At 51.5% G+C, this 24,846-nt stretch overlaps 1 protein-coding gene across 2 annotated transcripts in view; it reads left to right on the plus strand.

The window, feature by feature from the left end:
• GSG1L (GSG1 like) overlaps positions 1-24,846 on the plus strand; it is a 203,621-nt gene that overhangs the window by 152,154 nt on the left and 26,621 nt on the right. For both annotated transcript variants that reach the window (XM_032430865.1, XM_032430866.1), the window contains exon 4: positions 13,733-13,844. In XM_032430865.1, coding sequence (XP_032286756.1) covers positions 13,733-13,844 — 112 coding nt within the window. The remainder of the gene's footprint in view (positions 1-13,732; positions 13,845-24,846) is intronic.

A 24,846-nucleotide genomic window follows, 5' to 3' on the forward strand; every position in this document is an offset into this window, starting at 1 on the left:
GATTTGCTCAGACCCAGGCAACCCCGGATGCTAACCCTGCGGGAGCTCTTAGCACGGGCCGGAGGGTGATGTCCAAGTCCAAGCTCTGCTGCCCCACCGCACTCCAGCTTTGTCTTCTTGTCACCTGGCTGAGTGGGGCTCCATCTGGGCTCCTGTCCCGGGAGTGGGGTGGACCAGGAGGCGCCTCTCTGGGAGCACCCCTGAGCCAGAGGTCAGGAGGACGGGTGCCTGCAGGAGGGACAGCAGAGCTGCTGGGCTTCCAAGGAGGCAAGGCCAACAGCTCCCCGACCCCCCGTGTCCTCGGGATCCCACAGCAGCGCCTCACAGTGCACTTCCCGCCTCCCTGCCCCGAATCTGAGCACAGACCTGAGACCTAGGTCTCAGCTTACTCATCACTTCCCCAAAGGGGCCGGCCCCCTACTTCCTTGGCCAAACTAACTCCCACCTTCTCCTCATGCCCTCTTTTCCTTCATAGCATTTATTAAACTCTGAATTTCAAATGTGTTTATTTTCTGTCTTCCTTCCTAAGAATATCAGCTCCGTGAGGGCAGGGACCTTGTTTGTCTTACACGTTCCTTTACTTCCCGGGCCACGAGAGGATGGTCAGGTGCTTTGCAAACTGTAGAGGGGCCCCCTGAAGGGGAGGGCTGCCCGGAGGTTTTGCTCTCTGGAGCTTTTGTGGCAAGGAGGCCGCTCAGCTCATTTTCCTGGGGCTCAGGCAGTTTCCCGGGCAGTGAAACTCATTGGCTAGTACCCCAGTGTCACTGCAGGGAAGTGTGACAGCCCAGAGCACTGAAATCTAACTGGCCAGAAGAATAGGATTTGCATTTCAACTAATGTGACTGGTGGATGGAAGAGTAGCTTTGGGAGGAATGTTCTCGAGGCTGGCCAGGCGTGAGGCGGGGGCCCCAAACCCATCACAGTTTTCTCTGTGCAAGCCAGGGTCCCTCAGGGGCCAAATGGGAGGTGAGGGGGAGGCCCACTGCATGAGACCTGAACACATGGAGTATTCCTGCCTGGAACGTGGGCGCACGGACTAGATACTCCTGGGGGAGAGAGACAGGGAGAGAGAACCAGACCGGGAGGGAGAGTCAAAGACAGAGGTAGAAGGAAACGGAAGAAGAGACAGAGGCAGAAAGAGAGAGAGAAGCCAAAGGGAGGGACCTGCGCAACGGCCCCAGTGAGCAGATGCTCCAGGAGGACAGCGAAATGGGACTGTCTGGTGAGCGGCCCACCCCCCAGTGATTTCAGAGCCCCCGGTGCCTTTCCTAAGGCGAGCATCTTGCCTCAAAGAGCATGCCTCTAGTGTTTACAGGTTCTTCTCTTTGATGCCACAAGGGCTCCGAAAGTTAAGCCGATTCCTTCCTCTGGTGCCCAACCCAAGAGAGACAATCGGTGGGCACATTGGAGGAACGCTGGCCTTGAGCTTCCAGTGGAGAATGTGTGCTCTCCAGGACGCACCCCCCCAGCCCCCCAGATTCCCAAGCCTGCCACGGGGTGTGCAGCTGATGGGACACGCCCCAGCCTACAGCCCCCCTTGGGCGCCTGGCCGCCGCTCTCACCCGGTCCGCCAGTCCTCACGCTTTGTCGTGTGTCTCTCCCTTCCCGAAGGCCGCCCCGTCCGCCGGGGCTGCCCTTCCTTTGGTTTTTCCCCTAAATCCCCCCCCTTTTTTTTTTTTTTTTTTTGAAACTTAAATGTATTCAGAAAAGGAAGCTTCAGATCACTACCGGAAATGAAAAGCCAGCAGTACTTGCAATAAATAGAAGGGAACTGTAAAACTGGGAAAATAAAACCATCACCATTGTAAAAAAAAACCCATCACCACTGCATCTCAGACAGTGGTTCCCCCTCCCCCGGGGTGCGGCTGCCCTCTCCCCACACTCTGGGGATATTTTCGGTTATCACCGCTTGGGGAGAGGGGAGGTGAATGTTCCTGGCATCCAAAGAATGGGTAGAGGCCGGGGATGCTGCTAAAATGAGCTTGGGCACCTGAGGGAGGTGTGCCCCACACTTGGGTAGCTATGACCTGGTTAGCTCCTCGCCCTTCGGGCTCAGCTGCAATACCCCTCCCCAGGGACGCCTGCCAGGACCCCCAGAGCGGAGAACTCCGGTGGTCAGCTCCTGTGGCCCCTGCACTGCCCATCTCCTGACTCTCTGGCCCTTGGCCTTTGCTCTCTGCCTGTGTCCTGGTCCCCCATGAGAGCTGCAAGCAGGCAGGGCCCACACCTGTCTTAGTCGTCTTTCCCTAGCCCTGGCTCCTAGCAGGTGCTCCACAGTTGCACATGGGATGAACGAAAGCTGGGCAAAAAAGAAGGGATTCTGCCCCTGGGTCCTCCACTGTCGGCCTGCCAGACACTCTGTTTGTCACCTGTGAACTGGACACCCTCCCAGGACTGCTGCGGAAAGGTCCCTAGCAGAGGGAGAGCCCAGGGTAAAGATTAGGGGCCATCTGCAGGTGGCAGGGGTCCCTGGAGAGATCGGGGGCTCATTGCCTCATTCATTTCTTCTCCCACAGTTATCGAGTTGTCCCGGGGTAGTTGATAATTGCACCCCCTTTCCTCTCAAGTGTCCTGGCCTGGACAGTCGATGACAGGGCCCCCTCACTCTGGGGCCACGGTGTCTAGTGGGGCAGGTGGAGAGTTGAGCAGTCTCCGAGGCTTGAGAGAGCAGTCCGCACTGGCTGTCTCTGCCCGGCGCCTGCCGCTCGGGGACCCTGCTCTTACAGGGGGTGCTCAGGCTCTCTGTTGAGCCGCTGGGGGTGGGGCTGGCTGGGAGCCGCTGAGAAGGCACCCTCTCGGCAGACGGGGCTTCAAGTATTGTGCATCATGCCGGAGTTGAGGCTGTTCTCCACAGACACAGCCCAAGGCCAGAGCTTGGGTAGAATGTCAAGGCCACATTCCTGGGGCGTGTGAATTTCTGGGGTAGAGATGCAGAAGGCAGCGGGAGAAAGGGCCAGAACTGTGACTTGGGGTGTGGACCTGTCAGGGATGGCTTCTAGCTCTGTCTTGGAGGGCTCCAGCTTGCTCTCCTCATTCCCACCCAGGGCTGGGGTGCCTGCTCCCCTTCCTCCTACCATCATCCTGCAGGTGAGGGCCCGCCCGCTGTCTTGGGGTGCTTATGAGCATTCAAGGCCATCGAAATAGGGATAGTGCATGTGAAGAGACATGGGAGCAGGCCCCAGGAGGACATCACTCTTTCTGCACTGGCTGTGTCTGTACGTACGCACGTGGCCAGACTGCCAGGATGTCCACTGCTGTCTACTGTCCACTCAGATTGGGAGAGGACCCTTTGTGGGGGCTGCCCCATGGCCCCCCTGCTCCTGGGGAAGTCCAGGAAGGGGCTGCTTTGCTCGCGTCTGCATAGTTGAATTCATTCTTTCCTGGGACCCACTGTCCTCTCTTCCTCCTCTGTTTCCTCCCACTCCCCCCAAGCAGGCCACTTGACCTGGTGTCCAGGCGGAGGGGAGAGAAGCTGCATCTGCTTCATCACACATTCTTCCACACCTTTCCAGCGAGCGCCAGCATGCAGGCTTTGGAAATCCGCAAAGCTGGAACTTGAACTCTTGTTTTCCCAGTCCTCTGTGACATCTGTGTTCCAAAGTCATTGAGCTCTTCTCTCTAGTTACCCAAATGAAGGAGGATAGCAGGGAACGCTGGGGGCAGTTGGGGGCACAAATCCATGATTTTTAACATCAGAAATCATCCCACCACCAAATTGTCCTGTGCTACCCCAAGACTCACCAGGAACTGAGGTCATGGCCTCGGGGACTCCTTCTAGACCCCCACATGGCAGGGAGGGTGTGAGCCCATTCGTTGCCTCGGGGCTCGATGGAGGTGGTTGGGGCAGACAAGGCAGGTGGTGGTTCAGTAAACCCAGTTCTTGAAATGGGAAGGGCCTCTATTAAACTACCTCTGATTTGGGCCACTTCACTTTAAAAGGCAAATAGAGAAATGAGCAGAATCCAAACAAGCCTGATGCTAATGACTCAAGTGGTCTGAAAGGGAGACCTTTGCAGCAAGGGCAGAATAATGGCAATGATCTAGCACCGCGCAGACAAGGTTGAGGGGCGACTCGGTAATTGCCAAGCTCCCACAGGATCCCCTCGAGAAGAAGCCAACCAGCTCACCCCCTTGTCCTCAGAGGGCAGAGCAAGAAATTAGCTTAAATTGGAGCTGGAAAGATTTAGGTTATGTGTAAGGAGGAACTTTTTAAACCCTGAAATATGCTACCAAGAGAGGCTTCGGGTTCTCGGGAGCGTGTCTAAAAATAGCCTGGTCTTTAAAAATAGTTCTGGGCAAGCTTTAAACATAGCCTCAGCTCGGCTTCTTGGTCACGGTTCTCAGAATAAGCGGACCCACTCTATGGGGTCCTCCCCAGGTCAGAGGGCTCGAGGGACGGTCAGAATCAGCCTTTGGTCTCTGTCCGGATAAACATTTGGATGTTTTAGATACTTAAAGATAAGGGATTTATTTTCCTGTCTGCCTCCCTGCTGATGGGTGTCATGAAGTTCCAACCTTTCGAATCTCAAAGTTTTCTTTCTGTGGGAACATATTCCAGGGCCGATGCTAAGTGGGTCAGCCCCACCAGTTACCCCCAGTCCCTCCCCACTCCTGAGGCAGGGCTGTCCAGCGTCCGAGGGTCGGCTGGGAATTCATCCATCTCAGCAAAGCTCCCACCCCTCCAGCGACCTGCTCACCTGCCTCCTGACCTCAGCAGCCTCCTCCTGGCCACGTCCTTGTCACCTGGGGACCTACAGCTGCCTCTCCCCAACTCCCTGCCTCCCACCTTCTCGTCCCCCACCCGCCAACCAGAGAGATCTTACAGATCAGGCACATCTGATTCTTGCCTTCTTCCTTACAGTTACGTGATTCCTGCCCACTTGCCCTCAGGACAGAGCCCAGACTCCCTAGGAGTGCTCCAGACCTTTTCAGGGTCCTGTTTATCCCCCTAGCAGCGGCTCCCTCACGCACGTGCCCGGCCTCACGGCCCTAACAGCCCACCGAGCCACTTTGCTTCTGGGCTCTGCCAGAGCTGGTTGCACTGCCGGGCCCACCCTCTTGGTCCCTCTGAGCCTGCAGCTCTCAGCTTGGAGGTCACCTTCTCTGGGTGACATTCTTTCCTGACCTTCCCATCTAAGCCCAGTCTAGGAGCCCAGTTGGGCTTCCCATGGGCCCCTGGCCTTCCCCCTTGGCTGCCCTGGCCCACACCAGTCCCCAGTGTGTCTGTGTCTCCCCCCCCCCCCCCCCCCCCCCCCGCCCCGAGCTGGAAGAGAGCCTGGCCCACAGCAGGTACTTGATATCTGCTCAGCGACTCATCAACTGAATGTCAGGCCACCCCAGCAGGGGCTTCCCCTTTGCTGTCCTCCTGGCCTATCTCATCCGGTTTCAGCTTCCTCCAGGTCCCCACCAGCCGTGTGATGTCCCCACATGACATGCATGGGATTGTTGGCAAATCCAGATCGGTGCCCACATACACAAGAATATTTATTTAGACATGAATGCTCTCCGAGCGTTCGGAGTAGTAACTTAGACAACATCTTTAATAATAAACTCTATTATAAATTAATCAGCTACTTCCCTGATATCTCAATTAAATGGAGCAATGCCCTCAGCATAATATGTCCAAACCCTGCAAAAGAGAGGCAGGCCAGATGCAAGACGAGTCCCGGAAGCCTGTGGGAGAGGGGCATCATTGCTCTGTATCGTGCCCCAGGCCACATCCCCAGGCTGCAGTGTGTTCCCACAGGAAGGGCCACCTGGGCCAGGGTCCACCACGCCCCCTCCCCACAGGGCGGCGTCATGGCTAGGCACTCCGGCGTGTCCCTGTCGTGTCGCCTGATCTCACTTTACGCTCATGAGCACAGACCCCACACGTATGCAGCGTGCGTGCTTGTCCGCGCTTCCCCACTCCCCAAAAAGACTATGCCACCCCTTCTCTCACTCCTTAAACTTCCCCTGGGTCCACACCTGCTGGTTCACTCTCAGCCAAGGGTCTCGCCCTGCTTGGTGGACAGGAAGCAGCTCTGGAAACTTCCCTGCCCTTCTTGCCTTCTCTCTGCCCTGCTTCTGCACTCGCCCTGGGGCTCCTCCGACCAGCAGTCTCCCCCAGTCTACTTGATCGCTTGGGGGGAGCACGGGAACGTTCTCTGCCTCCGCTCTTCAGCACCTGTCCCTGAACCCCGCTGTCCCCCCTTTTTCCTGCTTCTCCACGGGCTTTGACGCCTTCTCTGGGATGACTTGGCTGCTTTCTCTCCTCGTTTCAGCCTATTGTAGCTGAGCGTCTGTCCCCAATGGCCTGCGTATTGGCAAATCCAACGGTCCCTTCTCTCTCTTCATCTTTGACCTCACGGGCTGCTGCCTCCGTCTTGGCATGCGTACTTTGCCCGGCCCTGGCGATGCCACACTCCCTTCCTCCTGCTGCCCGGGGACCCTCCTTGGCCCGCTCTGCATGCCCCCCTACTCTGCTCAGCCCCAGCATTGGCTCGGCTCCATCGGGGCTTTCCCTTCCTGCAGCCTCTCTTCGGGTGGTCTCTCCCAGGCCCTTGTCCCTGTGCCAGTGACTCATGCGTTTAATCCCCAGCTCAGACTGTTCCCTGCACCCCAGACCTGTACACCCAACCGCTTGCTTGATATATCTCTGCTTGGGTCTGTGATAGACATTTCCAACTAATATGGCCCAAATGGGATTCCGCCCACCCCAATGTCTTCCTTCCTTCATCGTCTTCATCTTAGTAGATGGCACCACCATCTGCCCAGTTAGTTGCCCAACCCGAAACCCCGGAGGTCATCCTAGGCTCCGGGTACCCTCGCCCCCATGTCCAGCCCATGAGCACGTCCTGTTGGCTCCACCTTCACACGGCAGCTCTGGGCCTCTCAGCCGGGCTCCCTCCTCCACACCCCTCCCCCACCCGCTCTCTTCACCCACTAACCAGAATGAGCTGTAAACATAACCTAGGCCCCCGCTTCCGCCCTCTGCTGGCTTCTGCCACACTCAGAATAAAAGCCAGACTCATCACTGTGGCCTGCAAGGTGCTAGCCGCCGCCCACCTTCCTGACCCATCTCCAAACACCTTCTCCTTAGCCCTCTGCAGGAGCCTCCTCTCCCTGCCACCCCCAGGTCAGGCCCCTGCCTTCGGCCTCTGCCAGGCCTCTCTCCCTCCGACTGGAGTGCTCTTCCCCAGACCTCCCTGTGGCTGCCTCCAGCTCCCATTCAAACCTTTGCTTAAATATCACCTCCCGAGGGACACCTGGGTGGCTCAGTGAGTTGGGCATCTGCCTTCGGCTCAGGTCTTGATCCCGGAGTCCCAGGATCCAGGCCCATCTTGAGCTCCCTGCTCAGCAGGGAGTCTGCTTCTCCCTCTGCCTCTCCCCCTGCTTATGCTCTGTCTGTCTCTCTCTCTCTCTCTCAAATAAATAAATACAATCTTTAAAAAAATATATCACCTCCCCAGAGAGGTCCTCCCTGATCACCCAGTCTGAGCGGCCCCCAGGATCTCTCGGTCACGTTGTCTTATTTTATTTTCATCATGGCACCTCTCACTACAGGATGTTTTCCTATTAACCTATGGGCTCGTCATCTGGATCTCTCCACTAGAACCTGAGAGTCTTGAGGGCAGGGCCTCGGTCCATCTGTGTTAGTGGCCCCCAAGCACTAGACCAATGTGTGGCATGTGAAAAGCATTTGATAAATATTCATTGACAGATTGAATTAATGAATGATAAATAAATGAATGATGACTTGGATATTGGCTCATGTAGACGACTCGCTCTCCCGAGTTGTCAGATGCAGCCCTGCTCTTGCTCATTCCCATATCCCAGACCCAGGACTTTCCACCAGCCGGCCTAACACCCCGCCCCCACGCACCTGTGGTCATCTTTTCATTTGACACATATCAAACACTTACTGTGTGCTGGGGCTACAGATCTGGTCCCCGGACAAGTGTGCTGTCTAGAGGGCCTATGCAGTGAGTCTCAGGCATTCATTCATTCATTCATTCATTCAAGAAACACTGATATAGGGCCTCCTTCCTGCCAAGCACTGTTCTAGATGTTTCACAAGTATAAGCCACCTGATACTCATACCAATCTCTGACAGGTGCTATTATTACGCCTATGTTGCACTTGAGGAAACTGAGGCACAGAAATGGGAGGTCACCTACTCAAGGTCACATAGCTGGTGAGTGACAGAGCTGGAAACTATAGACTCTCTCTCACTTTGTTTCACCCCTGCTTTACCCTGGGCTTAGCTTCTGACCCTCCCGACACTGTCTCTTAATTCTGGACGAATGCCAGCCCCTCTGGACTTGACAGCTGACTTCCCTTCTTTGGTCTGACCAGCGGAGGGCAGGGCTGGGAGTCATGGCAGCCCTTCCTGTTGTGGGGTCTGGCAGGCATCACACCCAGCCCAGCTCTGGCCCCTCGGTCAGCGCCACCCCCAGTGCTCTCCAGAGTCCCCCAGGAGCTGGGAGGAGCCATGGCTGCCTCACCACGTGGGTCGTGGGTTGGGGCTCCCGTTTATGGTGTCAGGAGTTGGAAAATTACTTTTACAGCCGTGAGTTTCCTAGCGTGGGGCTCCGACAGGAAATAGCAGTCGCAGAGCAGGAAAGCCTCATTCATCTAGTTGATGCTAATTTAGGAAGTGCAGTAACTCCGCAGAAAGTCACTTTTTCACTCAGAGGAATCGGAAACAGTTCCTTCTGCGGAGGGTTTGTATGACAGATGCTACCCATGGACCTCCCTTTGCAGAACAGACGTGCTTCCAGAAACACAGGCGAGGGTCGGGTTTTTAAAGGAGAATCTTCAAAATGCAATCAGAGACTCTCACCAGCCTATCTTTGAGTGGATTGTCATTTTCTTAAAGTGCAGCCTTTCGTATTTGGGAGTAAATGGAAATCGATTGAGAAATCAATGCTTTTCAAACTAACAATTTGGAAAATTAATTATTCTGCCGACAGGCTGGGTCTGGCTTCTGAGTCTAGTGAGGAGTTTTCGTTATGTTCCCACTGCCCTAAAACAAGGAGTAGTTGTTCTCATGAAAGTACTCCTTCTTTAGTAGATGCTCATTAGAATTACCTATGTCTTCTAATATCCCCATTTTATAGATGAGAAAACCAAGGCACCCAGAGGTCACAGAACTCAGAGAGCATCTGGACTGGCATGGTGCAAAAGGAACGGAGTAAGTTAGAACAGCGGAGTGTTTGGAGAGCAAGCCCCCTCCCCCAGAAAGGGACTGGGGTGGGGGGTTCAGGAAGGGGTTGGGACCCCACCAAAGGCACAAGGCTTCTGGGTAGGGCATCAGTTCCAGGGGGAATGAGCACTGGGCATCGAGGAGGGGAGGCTTGTCCTCCCAGCTGACAGACTCTCCTGTGAATTAGGACTAAAACTGTGGCGTTGACACAGGAACAGAGGGACATTAGGACACAGACTCATATACATGTGGGGCTTGGAATATAAGTGTCATTTAAAGTCAGTGGAGAGGGATGCCTGGGTGGCTCAGTCAGTTAAGCGACTATCTTCGGCTCAGGTCATGATCCCAGGGTCCTGGGATCGAGTCCCGCATCGGGCTCCCTGCTTGGCAGGGGAGTCTGCTTCTCCCCCTCCCCCTGCTCATGCTGTCTGTCTCACTCTGTCTCTTTCAAATAAATAAATAAATAAATAAATAAATAAATAAATAAATAAAATCTTAAAAAAAAATAGTCAGTGGAGAAAGAACAGGTCATTCTATAAGGATTCAAAACAATTAGCTACTCATTAAAAACAGTTAACACCATTCACCAAGATAAATTCTGGGTGAATTAATATAAAAATATAAGACCGTGTGTTTATGGTGCTGCTTTTCTAAGCTTTTTTTTTTTTTTTAAAAAACTACCCTTTTTTTTTTTTTAGATTTTTATTTATTTGAGAGAGAGAGCAGGGGGAGGGGCAGAGGGAGATGGAGAAGCAGACTCCCCACTGAGCCAGGAGCTGGAAGATGTGGGCTTGATCCCAGGACCTGGAGATCATGACCTGAGCCAAAGGCAGATGTTTAACCGATTGAGTCCCCCAGGTCCCCTGACGGTGCTGCTTTTCTAAAAGTAGACACAGGAAGTGAAAACCGAAAAGGAAAAGCCTAGTAAATTTGATGATATCAAATACCAAAATGTATGAGAAAAGCGGCTTTATCCATAATTGCCAGAACTTGGAAGGAACCAAGATGTCCTTCAGCAGGTGGATGGCCCACAGGTGAGTGATGTGTGATGCGTCCAGACAGTGGAACATCATTCAGTGCTAAAAAGCCATGAAGAGACGTGGGGGGACCTTACATGCATATTACTAAGTGAGAGAAGCCGATCTGAGAAGGCTACACACCGTATGATTCCAACTATATGACATTCTGGAAAAGGCAAAACGAAAAAGGTGGTAAAAAGATCAGTGGTTGCCAGGAGTTCAGTAAGGTGGGCGGGAGGGAGGGATGAGTAGGTGGAACATGGGATTTTTAAGGCTGTGAAACTAGTCGACACAGTAATGGTGGATACATGTCGCCAAAGATTGATCAAAATCCATAGAATGTACAACACAAAGAGAAAACCCTAATGTAAACTAAGTTAATAGTTTAATTTAGTTAATAATTTAGTTAATAATCCTGGATCAGTATTGGGTTATCAATTGTAATAAATGTCCTACACTGATGGCAGATGTAAATCATATGGGAAACTGTGGGGGTGGCGACCGGGGGCACAGGGGACCTCTCTGTAAGTTCCCCTCGCTTTTTCTGTAAACCTAAAACTGCTCTAAAGACCAAAGTCTATTAATTAAAAAACAGAAAGATGTCCAGTACATGGGAAAAGGCAAGCACTAAACTCTCGGTAGTCTACACAACAGACAGGATTAGTATCCAGAATACATAAAGAATTCCTACCAATTGATAAGGGAAAATATTTTTTTCTTTTTTAAAAAAAGAAGAAATTGACAAAGGATACAGACAGAGGTAGGAATGGTCAATGAACACGTGAAAAACGCCCAAGCTCACTAGTAATGAGGGAAACACAAAACTTAAAACAATGTTGAAGTGTCGTTCTGTGTCATAAAAGCATGACAGTATTTAACGTTTTAGAATCTCCAGTGTTGGTGAAGATTTGGGTAAGGACTCCCAGATAGCTGGCAGAAGCACAAGATGGGGCTACCACACAGGAGAGCGATTCCCCAACATTGACTCAAATTTAAAATATGTATGCTTTATGGCTCAGCAATTCTTATTATTCCCTCTGGAGAAATAGTTGCTTGTAAGCACAAAAAGACTTGCAGAAAGGTGTTCAGTATTATTGCTTGTAGAGCAAAAAGCTGGAAATAACTTAATATAACTGTCAATTGATTGGGTAAATAAAACATGGTACTTCATTATTAAGGAATCATATGCATCGGTTCCAAAGAATAAGGTATATCTGTTACGTACCTCTTGGCAAGTTCACCCAGAATTGTGTCAAGTAAAGAAAAATAAGATCTCCATATGGCTCACCATTCTTCTCCTCCTCCTAATAGACTGAGCCAGGGCAGAGAGGACCAGAGAGTGTGCTGTTGTTGGGTGTGACAGCCCGGGACAGTTGTGCGCCACCGCCAGGGCACAACTAAAGATGCAGTCTAGGATGTACTCGGGCCTGGCAGAGACAGCCTGGGGGAGGCTAGACCTTTACGAGGCTCCTGCGGGGGCCTCGGCACCTGTCATGGTGCCTGGATTTCTCCCTGGATTTCCTGACTTGAGAGCTCCCTGCCAGCCCACATCTGCGGTCAGAGAATAGTGACAAGTGTCCATGGGGGGCTGACCCAGGCTCAGAGATGCAGACAGCCAACTCTGCATCCGTGGTCTCCATTGGGCCTGAGGTCCAGGGACTGGAGTGAGACCCAGAGCTGTGCTGGAGCCTATTGGCACCAGCTTGTGCGCCTCTGCTCTGCTCTGCTTTCAGTGACATCACGTTGGTAGCTTGAGATCGGCCATAGTGTGAGTCGTTGCACCATGGAACTTGGCAAATGCTACAGATCAGGGCTTTTCTTTTCCCTCTGGAGAACCAGTTGTTAAACATTTATCTTCACACTATGGGAACACAGGATGGCCCCCTCCCTCCACTCCCCACGCTGGGTTCCAGGATGCAGAGCCCCGCACCCTCTGTTTCTGTCTCTGCTTAACCTCCACCTCTGCTCCCCTTATCTCCATCTTTCCTCTCGCCTCCTCTTCAAGAAGAGGGGAGAGGGTGATCAGGCAACCAGGGGAAGACAGACACGTGCTGGGCATCATGGGAAGAGCCCTGGAGTTAAGGGCATTTGGATCTGGGCACCAGTCACAATGACACCATTGACTCCCTTCATGACCATGGACAGACTTTACCACTCCAGGCTTCTGTTTTCTCACCTGTGAAATGGGAACAATCATACGCAGGGCTGCCATATACAGCCTTGTAGGCATTGTTCTGCTTCAACTCCAGGGAGGGACATGCACGTAGACTGCATTGTGAATGGACCCTATGGAGATGTGCAGTGGGCAACCTGAACAACGAACGGTACATAGTCCTGATCATGGTACCTCATAATACTTTAGAGGGTTGTTATGAAAAGTAAGAGGTAATAACACAGAGTGCTCAGCCCACAGCAGGTGCACAAGCACGATTCCTTTCCTTTCTTGTTATCTACCCCTTCCCTCCTCAATATCGTATCACTCTATCTTAGGGTTAGGTTCATGAGGGCTCCAGATGCCATGGTCCACACAGAGAAAGGCCCCCAGGGTTGTAATAATCCTGCTAGCTGTAATGATTACATGCCCCCTAGGCACCAACACTGAAGCTGCCTCGTCTCCTTTACCTATGCTTCACCTTACCCGTCACAGTCCTCATCTTAGGGTTCAGAGATTTAAATGAAGCTCAGAGAGTGAAGCTTTGCCCAGCGCCACATGGCGAAAACATGGTGGAAGAGGATTCCCACTCAGATCCCTGGGAATCCAAGTCTTCCCAGCCAGTGGGCTCAAAGATTTTTGACCATGAGCCACAGAAAACCATTTCATGTTTCAGTCATCACACACACAGACATATGCATAGAACTGCAAAGTTTCACAAAACAATACTCACTCTTGTTATACTTGATGGTATCAGATATGCCTATTCTATTCCATTCCATTCTTGTTGCTTTTTTTTTTTTTTTTTTTTTTACTGCTGGCAATCAGTGAAGGTGATTTCATGACCCACTAGTCTAGGGAGTCCAGATCTACAGTTTTGAAAAATACCTCTAGGCTGCTTCTCCCAAATGACCTTCTAACATAGGCATCAGCAAACTATAGCCCACGGGCTCAATCCGGCCCGGTGCTTGTTTTTGTAAATAAAGTTTTATTGGTACACAGCCGTACTCGTCCATTTATGTATTGTCTATGGCTCTCCAGCAGTGGAGAAGTAGTTGCAACAGACGCTGCATGGACCTCAGAGCCTAAAATATCTATGTATCTGGTACTTAACAGAAAAAGCATGTCCATCTGTGCCCAGATCTGACTCTGTGTCTCCCTTGTTTAATTTCTCCAGGCCTGCCTTTTGCCCTCTCGCTCAAACTCAAGCTCCTTGGCTGGCTGAGAAAAGCGCCCTCCTCTGGCTTCCCTGCTCCGGTCCTGCCGACGGCCCTTCTCCTTCCATGCTGTCCCCCAACACTAACAGGCCCACGGGACAAAGGGGGACAGAGCCCCACTTGGCTTCCTGACCCCTTGTTCTGCTCCACCCCACAGGCCTCCTGGGAATGGTAGCCCACATGATGTACACGCAAGTATTCCAGGTCACTGTGAGCCTCGGCCCTGAAGACTGGAGACCCCACTCCTGGGACTACGGGTGGTCCTTCTGGTAAGTGGCTTTGACCTCCAGGCATGCTGGGACTTTAGCAGCTTGGCCCAGCTGTGGGGAGAAGGGCAGAAGAAGGCAAAGGTAGCTAGCCCGGAGTCCAAAGGCACTTTGAGACCCTAACACTGCGGTTGGCCAACTATGGCCCATGGGCCAAATGTGGCCCACCGCCTGTTTTTACGCAGCCCTCAACCTAAGGATAGTTTTTACACGTTGAAATGCTGGAAAATAAACCAAAAGAAGAATAACATCTTGCGATGTGTGAAAATTCTGTGAAATTCAAATTTCAGTGTCCGTAAATCAAGTTTTATTGGGACAGAGCCACACTTAGGTTTACGTGTTGTCTGTGGCTACTTTCCTGCTACAACAGCAGAGTTGTGGTTGTGACCGACACTCAGTGGCCCACAAAGCCTAAAATATTTACTACCCGGCCCTTTACAGAGAAAGTTTGCCGACCCTGCCACACAGGCCGCTCTGGAAGGGGGGGAAAGAAGCTGGCAGGCCGTCTGGGCCCTGGGAGGTCTGCTAGGCTAGGTGTGCAAAGAAGGGCAGGATCGGCAATAGACTCCCACGTGTAAGTAAACATGGGATGTGTATTAGCTCAGGTAACAGAAAAGTCCAGGAGGATCAGCTAGGGTGCCTTGTAACAGAAAAGTCCATCCCCGCCAGTCCAAGCAATACGGAAACACACTGGTTCCTGTGAGTGGAAGGGGCAGCTGTGTTGTGGACTTCAGGGTCCGTTTGATCCAGAGTCTCTGACGTCATCAGGACTGATTGCTCTTCCTCTGGGATCATCTGCACATGTTAACCCTGTCCCTGGGGGGGCTTCCCTCCTGGTGGTGAGAAAGCTGCTCCTGAGGCTGCTGCTTCTTCCTTCACATACAGGGGAAGAAAGGGCTTCTCTTTCCCCAACATTGACTAAAGTCCCAAGCCTCCCTTTGATGGGCCCAACTTAGGTCATTTTCTCTCGCCTGAATCATCACCACAGCTGAGGGAATGTCATGAGCTTATTGGCTTAGCTTGCCCACGCTCATCTCTGGAGTCAGGAGTGAGCCAAAAGCTCGCAAATGGCGAATGGGTGGAATGGATGCTGGGTGAGCTACCAGAATGTCTGCTTCAGGCACAGCTGGATCCAGGTGATCAGGTGATTCATCAGTAGCTGAGGCAGTCTCCCCTCCCCACTTTCCTGTCTCTGTTCCCTTTGTGTTGGTTGGCTTCATTCACAAGCAACTTTTCCCTAAGCAAAAATGGTCACCAAGCCCAGGTCTAGGCTTACATTTTACAAATGTAGCAACACCAGCAGAGAGATGGGGCCTCTTCCCAATATTTCCAGCCAACATCCTGGTTAAGGCTTTCATTGGATTAGCTTAAGTCATGTGTCCATCCCATGACCAATGATTTAGACCCTGAGGAGACTGGACTGCTCTAATTGGTCTGGCTTGATTACAAGGTCAAGGAGGAGAGACTGGCCCCACCCAAACCCTTGGACAAAGAGAGGAGGAAGAGGAGAGGTCCCCCAGTGGAAAATTGGGAGTGGGGGGGTGGTGGTTATCAGAAGGAATGCATGCTGGAAAGACAGCGACCACAGATGTCCAGGGTCTGCAGGTCTGCTTCTGGTGGCTGGGGACCATTTATCTACTTAGTCATTTTACAGGCATTTACCGAATGCTTACTTGGGGACAGCCACTCTCCTAGGTGCTGGGGGCACAGCGGTGGCCAAGACACTGTTGTAACAGGCAACTGAGACAAGTAAACAAGCTATCATGTGGATGGGGGGGTTCACAGACCCAGCTTCGGGCAGGGAGAGTCCTCTGGGGAGAATGTGGTCAGGCAGACTGGTGGAGGAGGGAATAAGGTAGTGTTCTGGGCAGGGGGACAGCAGGTACAGAGACTTTGGAGGAAGATGGTCAGAGTGGAGCAGAAAGGGCTCCAACTCAGAAAGAACCCCCTTTCAGACCAGTGGGGACTCCTGCTGATTTAAGCCCCTTCCTACTCTCTCCTTGGCGCCACCCCTGTAAAGGCATGTGCCTTAAAGGGACCTGGACCCTCCAACACCACCCCTGATCGCTTGAAGTGGAAAGACCGCAGGGAAACCAGCTAAGGCTCTGGTTCCATTTTATCCAATGCTTCCCTCCTTCTGGCAGTTCTTGCTTGAGCTCTTGACCTTGGAAGTTGGTCATCTGAGCTAGAGAAGGGGACAAAGGAAAGGAACATTTTGGAGTGTTGAGCACGTGTGTAATAATCTCTGCTGTGTATTGAGCACTGGTATGTCGTCATCATAACAATGCTATGGAGTGGGTACTTCCTGGAGAGGAAACTGAGGCACAGGGAACTCAAGTCACTTATCCAGGCTTTCTGACTGCTGGGCGGCAGAGCGGGATCTGAACCCAGGCGGTCTGGCCTCAGAGCCCGCACCCTCAACCTCTGTATTGTGTCTCTCTGAGAATGGGGTAATACAAAGACAGTTTGTAGATGCGCTTAGCACCCTGTTTGACATATGCATAAGTGCTCTTAAACTTCAGCCCCCCCTTTTTTTTAAGATTTTATTTATTTATTTTTTATTTTATTTTATTTTTTAAAGATTTTATTTATTTATTTGACAAAGAGAGACATAGCGAGAGAGGGAACACAAGCAGGGGAATGGGAGAGGGAGAAGCAGGCTTCCCGCAGAGCAGGGAGCCCGACGTGGGGCTCGATCCCAGGACCCCGGGATCATGACCTGAGCCAAAGGCAGACACTTAACGACTGAGCCACCCAGGCGCCCCTTATTTATTTATTTAGAGAGCACACAAGCAGGGGGAAGGGCAGAGGGAGAGGGAGAGAGAGGATCTCAAGTAGACTCACACTAAGTACGAGGACGGAGCCCAATGTGGGGCTTGATCTCTTGATCCTGAGATCATGACCTGAGCCAAAATCAAGAGTCTGGCGCTTAACTGACTGAGCCACCCAGACGCCCCAGGCTCTAGCCCTTCTAATATTACCATTCTTAATATGAACTTAATATATGCAAAACCCCCATGTTGAATGTGTGAAAACCAGGGCTCAGAAAGGTTGGGTCACCCACCCAGGGTCCCGCAGCCTTAAGTGGTAATAGGATTCTGAGCTTCCTCCTCCCACAGGCCTCTCTAGAAGCCCCTAGTTCTCCACCCTGGCACTCAGCATCTAAAACCCAGCCGGCTGGTGTCAGCCACGGGAACCTTTCTTTCCCTGAAAGCCGGGCCTCCTGCCCTGCTCCCCTCCTCCCTTGGGGCTGGCCTGATTTTCATTTGACTTATTTAAGGCCGGGGCCCAACGTGCGGCCCTTCTTAGGGCTGATCCATTTCTTCTTGTCACCGAAGCCTGCAAGATGGATCAGCCCCATTTTTCATCCCTTCTTCTGGGGCCTTGCCAGGGCTGTGCAGTGCCATTTCTCTTGTTTAATATGTGTGAGGCCATTTGTCAAAATTCTGGCCACTACACCGCCCCTGTCCCCACCCCAGGCGCCAGAGAGGAGACCAGCTTTGAGGCCAGACGGTGTCAGCCTCTGTCTCCCCGCCCAGCAGAGCAAAACAGGCCTCGGGGGCTTGGGAGGTTGGGGGATCAGAGATGCCCAGCTGAAGTTGGGCCCCAGCTTCTGGGAGGGACACCTGCACAGGAAGGAGAAGGTTCCTTGGTTGGGAATCAGACAGCCTGGGAGCAGACCCCCACCCCGACCCTCGCCGGCTGCGGACTCACACTGGGTCACTCAGCCTCCCCGTGCCTCAGTATCCTCATCTGTAAAATGAGGATGGCCTGAGTTTCTACTCATGGGGCTCTTGCGAGTAGTGTTGTCAGTGTTCTCTTCATTTAGAACACATCACCCTAAAACAAAAATGTGTTATTTTCTCTTATGGTGTAGTGGGTTGACCGGGCTTAGCTAAGTTGTCCTTGCTCAAGGTCTTCCATGACGCTTCAGTGGGATGTTGGCCGGGGTGGCATCATCTGGGGCGTGGCCGGGCAGGGTGTCCTAGCTGGCCCCTCCCAGCACTGGCTGTGGGTGCCCGCTGGGGGCTGGGGGCTCAGCTAGGCTGTCAGCGGGCGCGGCTTCTTGCGGGGAGCAAGCATTCCAAGCCATCTGAGCAGAAGCTACAAGTTTATTTTATGACCTTGTCTCAGGAGGCACGCTGTCACTTCTGGTGCATTCTGTTGGTTGAGAGCAAGTGATGGGGCCAGATTCAAGATGAAGGGGCCGAACGAAGCATGAACCTTAGGAGGTGAGGCTCCGGGTGGGGGCATCTCTGAGGAGGAGCTACGATGAGGACCGTGTGGAATGAGGCGCGTGAGGTGCTTAGCACAGAGGATGTGCTCCACGAATGTTCCTGTTAGAGGTGAACAACTCAGCCTCTCAGTGTATTCATCTCTGGGGCAGGTAGTAGTAATACGTGTTTCATAGGGTTGTTGGACGGACTACATGGGACCAAGCTCTTAAAGCGCTTGGGACACAGTAAGTGCTCCTAAGTGGCGGTGATTCTAAGTGGTGACAATGACATTGAGCCTTTGGTAATGCTGCTCTCACTTGCTGGGAGGCACGTGCCCCGAATGTCCCTGCAATGACACCCGATGGGCGTGCAGGCAGCCCCTAGCCATCTGTGCTCTGGGCTCCACCTGCCCTGGCCGTGCCCTCCTGTCCCTGCCCGACTCCCCGCTTTGGCCCTAAGCCTCGGAACCCCATCCTCGCGTGAGCCCGGGGACCCTCCAGCCCTCCTGCCTGCCTTTTTTCCCCCCAGCTCTGTGTCTCAGCTCCCCGAGCTGTCTGGTCCTGCCGTGCTAACTCCCACGGAGGGGTTGCCATGCCCAGATCAGGGACCAGGACACAGCCTCAGAAAGAGCAAGGCCCAGGTTGCACAGTTAATCCAGGGGCTGCAAACTGCATGCAGCCCAGGGCCCCTAGATGTTTTGTGTCGCCTGCCATGGTGTTAGATAAAAGATGTATTTGGGCGCCTAGGTGGCTCAGTTGGTTAAGCGTCTGCCTTGGGCTCAGGTCATGATCCCAGGGTCCTGGGATCGAGCCCTGTATCGAGCTCCCTGCTTGGGGGGAAGCCTGCTTCTCCCTCTGCCCTCCCCCCTGCTCATGCTTGCATGCTCTCTCTCTCTCTCTCACACACACACAAATCTAAAAAAAAAAACCTATTAAAAATTACAATGTTTAAAAAAAATAAAAGATGTATTTGTTTTTAACATCTAAAAAGGTAAACATTTTGCGTAAAAATCCAAGTTTGGGGCTTGTACTCACTGTCGCCTTGTACTTTCCCTGCATCATCATCCACCGGACCCTGCAGGAGTTTGAGTTGTGAACCCGGCGTGGAAGGTCAGCCCGGCAGTTTTCCTGGCAATGGCAAGAACGTAGAAAGCTAGTCACTTTGTCGTTCTGTTGAATTTGATCAAAATGGAGAAAGATTTTAAAAATGGGCCCTCCTACCACAACACACACAGCGAAACCCCAGTCCTGAGCATTCAGTCCGCAGACGGGGGGTAGGAGAGCATCAGGGAGTTGTAGCTTTATAAGAGCTAGAAGCCCAGAGAGGTTAAGCAGTTCGGCACAGGTCACACAGCAAAGAGTAGCAAGTTGGGCCAGTACTGAGGGGGGTGGTGCCTCTCTGTTCGCCTCTGAAACCCTACCTGTGTGAAGTCGATGGCCTCACTGCTATTCCCCTTTACCCCCTTCCAGTCTCCACAACCCTGGAAACAGAAGGCTAGCCTCTTCCCTCTCTCAGGACCCTAGGCCGCCCTGCCCTCTCTGCAGGCCTTAGATGGCCTTTCAGCGGATTGATCCCTCAGGGGTGGGGGGATTCTGCTGCCGTGACCATCGAAGGACCTTGGCCCCAGAGAGCCCCTGGAGAGGGTGTGTTTGCTGATGTCACTGCTGAGAGGCTGAGTGGTCAGCAGGAAGCTGGAAGCTCTCCCTCTTTCTCATGTCCCCCAAGGCAGGGGGCTCTGGCCTCCCTTTGTCTAAGACCAGGGAGGGGAAGGAGAGGCGTGGCTGCCCAAGGGTGCCTGCTAGACTGGCTGGGCCCCCAGAACCTGCCATCGTCAGCTCCTGGTCCCATCGGCTCTGGGGCACTGAGCGTGGCCTGGACCAAGCATTTGTGTCCTGTCCTGCACTGTGACTCTCTGTCCATCTGTCCTAAATGAGGACTAGGGCTGCCTCCCTCGGGGGTCAGTTAATAGCCTTCCCACCGAGCAGGGCCTGTAGCGGATTGCAAGGTGGTTTCTATGCATCTCTGAATCTGGCCCCAGCATCCCCCCTGCCCTGCACTGCAGCTCCCAGAGTGGTTGACAGCCACTCTGTCCAGCCCATCACCCTCCCCTTTCCTCCCCACAGTGTCCACTCTGCTCTCGGCTCCAAAAACCAGGCCAACCACCCACGTACCTCACTGCACCCGCTCAGAAGCGCAAGCTGCAAACACCAACAGGTGTTAGAGCCTCGAGGTTTTCAAACTGTGCCCTGCGTGGGGGCCCAGAGGGGTGTTGGGATGAAGCACAGCAGGGAGGATGGAGACTCGTGGATGCAACCCTGAGCCCCCCAACCACATGAAAACCAGTACAGTGTTTTTATATCTGTTTGTTCAGTCTGTTTTTATCGTGTCTGTATTTCTTCATTCTACAAATAGTTACTGAGCACTTCCTATGTGCCAGGCATTGTTCTAGGTCCTAAGGATAGAGCAGTGAACAAAACAAAGCTCCTGTTTTCATGAAGCTGAAGTTCTGGTATGGGTGGGAAGACGATCAAAAACCAAATAATCAGGCCTACCACTTCTGGGAAGATGGAGTAGACATACTTCTCCCTATTCTTTCTGCTAAGTACAACTAAAATCCTGGAACATTAGCCATAAAGCAAGCGTAAGAAGATGCTGAAAGGTAGACAGAAGACAGTAGGCTGATCAGGGACCAAGAGACAGCACACTGGTGAGTCCTTTTTGTCTAGTGCATCCCGGTTTGGAAATGAAGACGTCAGCAATCAGCAATACCAAAAGGCGCGCGCGCGCGCACACACACACACACACACACACACATACACCCCCCACCAAAAGTCTGCTTTCTGTAGCCAAAAGACCAGGAAAGGGGCAGCCTACCAAGAGAGAAAACTTAGCAATAGCTGCTCTCGATAGTCCTACATCACAGAAAACAAACCAACAGTTTGACCCCCCACTCATGCAAGCTTGGATTCACCTCACCAGGCTGTCATGAGGCACCTCACCAGCTACAGGGATAGCAGAGTAGGGAGCCGGGACTGTCACTTTGCTGGAACAGTAACAAGCCCCACCCATTCCCAAGTGGCAGTGGAGGTCACATGGGGAGCCGGGACCCCTGCTCCCAGCAGGTGGTATCACAACTGAATGTTTCCCCCTGAGACTGGGAACACCACTCTTAGCACAGTGCTGGAAGTTCTCGCCTGGACAGTAAAGCATGAAAAGTAAATAAAAGGCATACAGATTGGAAAGGAAGAAGTAAACCATACTTATTTGCAGATGACATGATTGCCTATGTAGAAGAATCCAAGAGATCTATCAAAAAATGCCTAGACCTAATATACGAGTTCAGTACAGTCTTGGTATACAAGAGAAAAATCACAAAAATCAATTATATTTCTTTTTTTTAAGATTTATTGACTTTACAGACCGTGTAAGTGCGTGTGAATGGGGGGAGGGGCAGAGAATCTTCAAGCAGACTCCCCACTGAGTGTGGAGCCTGACTCAGGGCTCGATCTTATGACCCGTGAGATCATGACCTGAGCTGAAACCAAGAGTCAGATGCTCAACCAACTGATCCACCCAGGCGCCCCAATCAATTTTTTAAAAAGATTTATTTATTTATTTGAGAGAGAGGAAGAGAGAGAGCACAAGCAGGGGAAGGGCAGAGGGAGAAGAAGAGGAAGAGAATCTCAAGCAGACACCCTGCTGAACGTGGAGCCCGAAGTGGGGCGCTATCTCAAGATCCTGAGATCATGGCCTGAGCCAAAACCAAGAGTCAGATGCTCAGCCGACGGAACCATCCAGATGCCCCGGTGCCCCCAATCAGTTATATTTCTAATAAACTAGCATTGAACAGTTGGACGACAAAACTAAAAATACAATACCGTTTGCACTGAAAAAAGTGAAACGCTTCATCATAAATCTAACAAAACATCTGTAGGACTTGCATGCTGAAAACCACAAAATGGCAATGAAAGAAATCAAAGAAGATCGAAATAAATGGAGCAATACACCATGTTTGTGGCAAAGATATCAGTTCCCCTCAAGCTGGTATACAGGTTTCATGCAATTCCTATTAAAATCTCAGCAAGATTTCTTGTAGGTATAGACAAGAGTATTCTACAATTTATTAGGAAAGGCAAAGGAACTAGAAGAGCTAAAACAGTTTTGAAAAAGAAGACTAAAAGTGGGAGGAATCAGTCTATCCAATTTCAAGACTTAATGTATAGTTACGTAGTCTAGACAGTGTGGTATGGGTGGAGGGATACACAGAGATCAATGGGACAGAATAAGGGACCCAGAAATAGACCCACGCAAATAGGCCTAACTGATATTTGACAAAGATGCAAATCCATTCAGTGGAGGTGGGGGGTAGCCTTTTCAACAAATGGTGCTGGAACTATGGGACATTCAGAGACAAAAGAAAAAAAGTCAATCTTGATCTAAACTCCACGCCTTGTGTAAAAATCAACTCAAAATGGGTCGTGGACCTAAATGTAAATTGTAAAACTATAAAATTTTTAGAGAAAAATAGAAAATCTTTGGGATCTAGACATAGGCAAAGAGGTCTTAGATTTGATATCAAATGGGTCAAAAGCATAAATGGAAAATATGATCAATTGGATGTCAGCAAAATGAAATGCTTGCCCTGTGACAGACCTTGTAAAGAGGTTGGAAAACAAGTTACAGAGGAAGAAACCATTTGTAAGCCACCTCTCTGACAAAGGCCTAGTATTTAGGATCTATACAAACACTCAAAACTCAACAGTAAGCAACAATAGCAGCAAAACAATCCAATTAGAAAGTGGGCAGAAGAACATGAACATATTTTGCCAAAGAGGATAAACAGATGGCAAGTAAGCAACTGAAAAGATGTTCAACACCATTAGCCATTAGGAAAATGCAAATGAAAACCACAATGAGGTGTTACTACACATCTATCAGAATCGCTAAAATTAAAAAAAAAAAAAGTGACAACATGACATGCTGGTGCAGACGTGGAGAAACTCCCTGATATAAGGGAACAAATGGTTGATACACACAGCAACCGGGATGACTCTCCAGAGAATTACACCGAGTGCGAAAAGCCAATCCCCAAAATACGTGCTGTGTGATTCCATTTGTGCCACATTCTTAACATGACAAAATTAGAGAAATGAAGAACTGATTACTGGTTGCCAGAGTTTGGGAGGGGAGGGGGTGTGGCTGTAAAATGGCAACAGGAGGGATCGTTGTGGTGATGGATGGAGCTGTTCTGTATCTTGACTGTATCGGAGTGGATATGCTGGCTGGGGACTATATTTGCAAGATGTTACCACTGAGGGAAACTGGGTAAAGGGTACGTGGATCTCTCTGTATTATTTCTTACAACTGCACGTGAATCTATAATTATCCCAAAATAGCAAGTTTCATTTAAGAACAAAGAATGATAAATAGGAAGAAAAGCTACAGGAGAATTACAGGGTGTGGCGAGGGCTGAGATGAAATTGAACAGGGGTGTGTGTGACAGGGAGAGATGCTCCTTCTCTGGTTGGGTCATCAGACTTGGGAGTTGGACCTGCTCCTAGATAAGATTCCTGATCGTAAAGACTAGAAGTTCACTTTAAAACTAAGCTGTGTAAAAGAGGGGAGTTTATAGAAAGTAATTGTACAAGAACTTGGGTTGCCAACGACAGACACCCAATTCGAACTGGCTTAGGGAAAGCAAACATCCGATAAAGGAATTTGGGCTCCCATAACTGAAAAGTCCAGGGATAATGGCTTCAGCGCAGGGATCTAGCTCCTTTTTCATGGCTCTGCTTTGAGCCAGCCTCCTCAGCAGTTTGCATAGTGGCAAGCCAGTTCCCAGCAGCTCCAAGCTCAAATCCCACCAGCTTGGCACCCCGGGTGAAATACGTCCAAGAGTCCTGGGATCGAGTCTCATTAGCCTGACTTGGGTGTCATGTGCCCATCCTTGAACCAATTACTGTGGCCAGAGGGAAGCTGATGCTCTCACTGGCCAGGTGTTGGCCATGTGATCACCCCTAAAAGTTGGGGGTGAGGCCCCCTCCACACAAACCACGTGGCCTGAGAGGAGGGGAGCACTGGTCCCTTAACAGAAAGGATGCTGGTCAGGCAAAACCAACCTACGTATCCTCGTGGAATCCCAGGAAAAGCCTGCTTCTTTATTCTCTAGCCTCACGTTCTGAATTTCCACCTCTGTAGTTCAAACACACATCCTTCTTTGAACTAGTCTTGAGTTTCATTGCTTAGAGGAGGGAGTATCTGATTGGGCCAACTTTGGTCAGATGCCCAGCCCTCATCCAATCATCTATGAGCAGGGGGGCGTGGTCACCTCCTGGACTCTTTGACGGACAGGGCAGTTCTAAGACGGGCCAGGTGGACCCCATCGCTGTCTATTACAGATACTCAAGAGCTTCTGGGAGGTCTAAATTAGCTCCTTATCATGAAAGAACAAGGAATCCATGAACGGTTTTGGCAATAAGGGACAGGTGATGATAGGGGATCCCTGTGAGAAAGGCTGAATCTTCACACTTCCCCTTGCTTTCCTCTGGGTGGCCTGGGGCTGATAAAGAGAAGAACAGTGGGTGTGGGAGGTAGGCTGCACTGGCCTTGAGGAATGCATGGGTGGTGATGTTGAGAGACCCAACGGTTGGCTGGCAGAAGGGGAGGCTGGATGCTCTGAGACAGGGCAGTGGCACTGAGCCCTTGATTCGGAGGAAACCAGTCATCAGGGCAGAGACTGGGGAGCACGGACCCAGAGACCAGACTGTGTGTAACTAACTGGAGTCAGG

The sequence above is a fragment of the Phoca vitulina genome, unplaced genomic scaffold (assembly GCF_004348235.1).
Source record: "Phoca vitulina isolate PV1807 unplaced genomic scaffold, GSC_HSeal_1.0 scaffold45, whole genome shotgun sequence".
In the NCBI taxonomy this organism is placed as follows: Eukaryota; Metazoa; Chordata; class Mammalia; order Carnivora; family Phocidae; genus Phoca; species Phoca vitulina.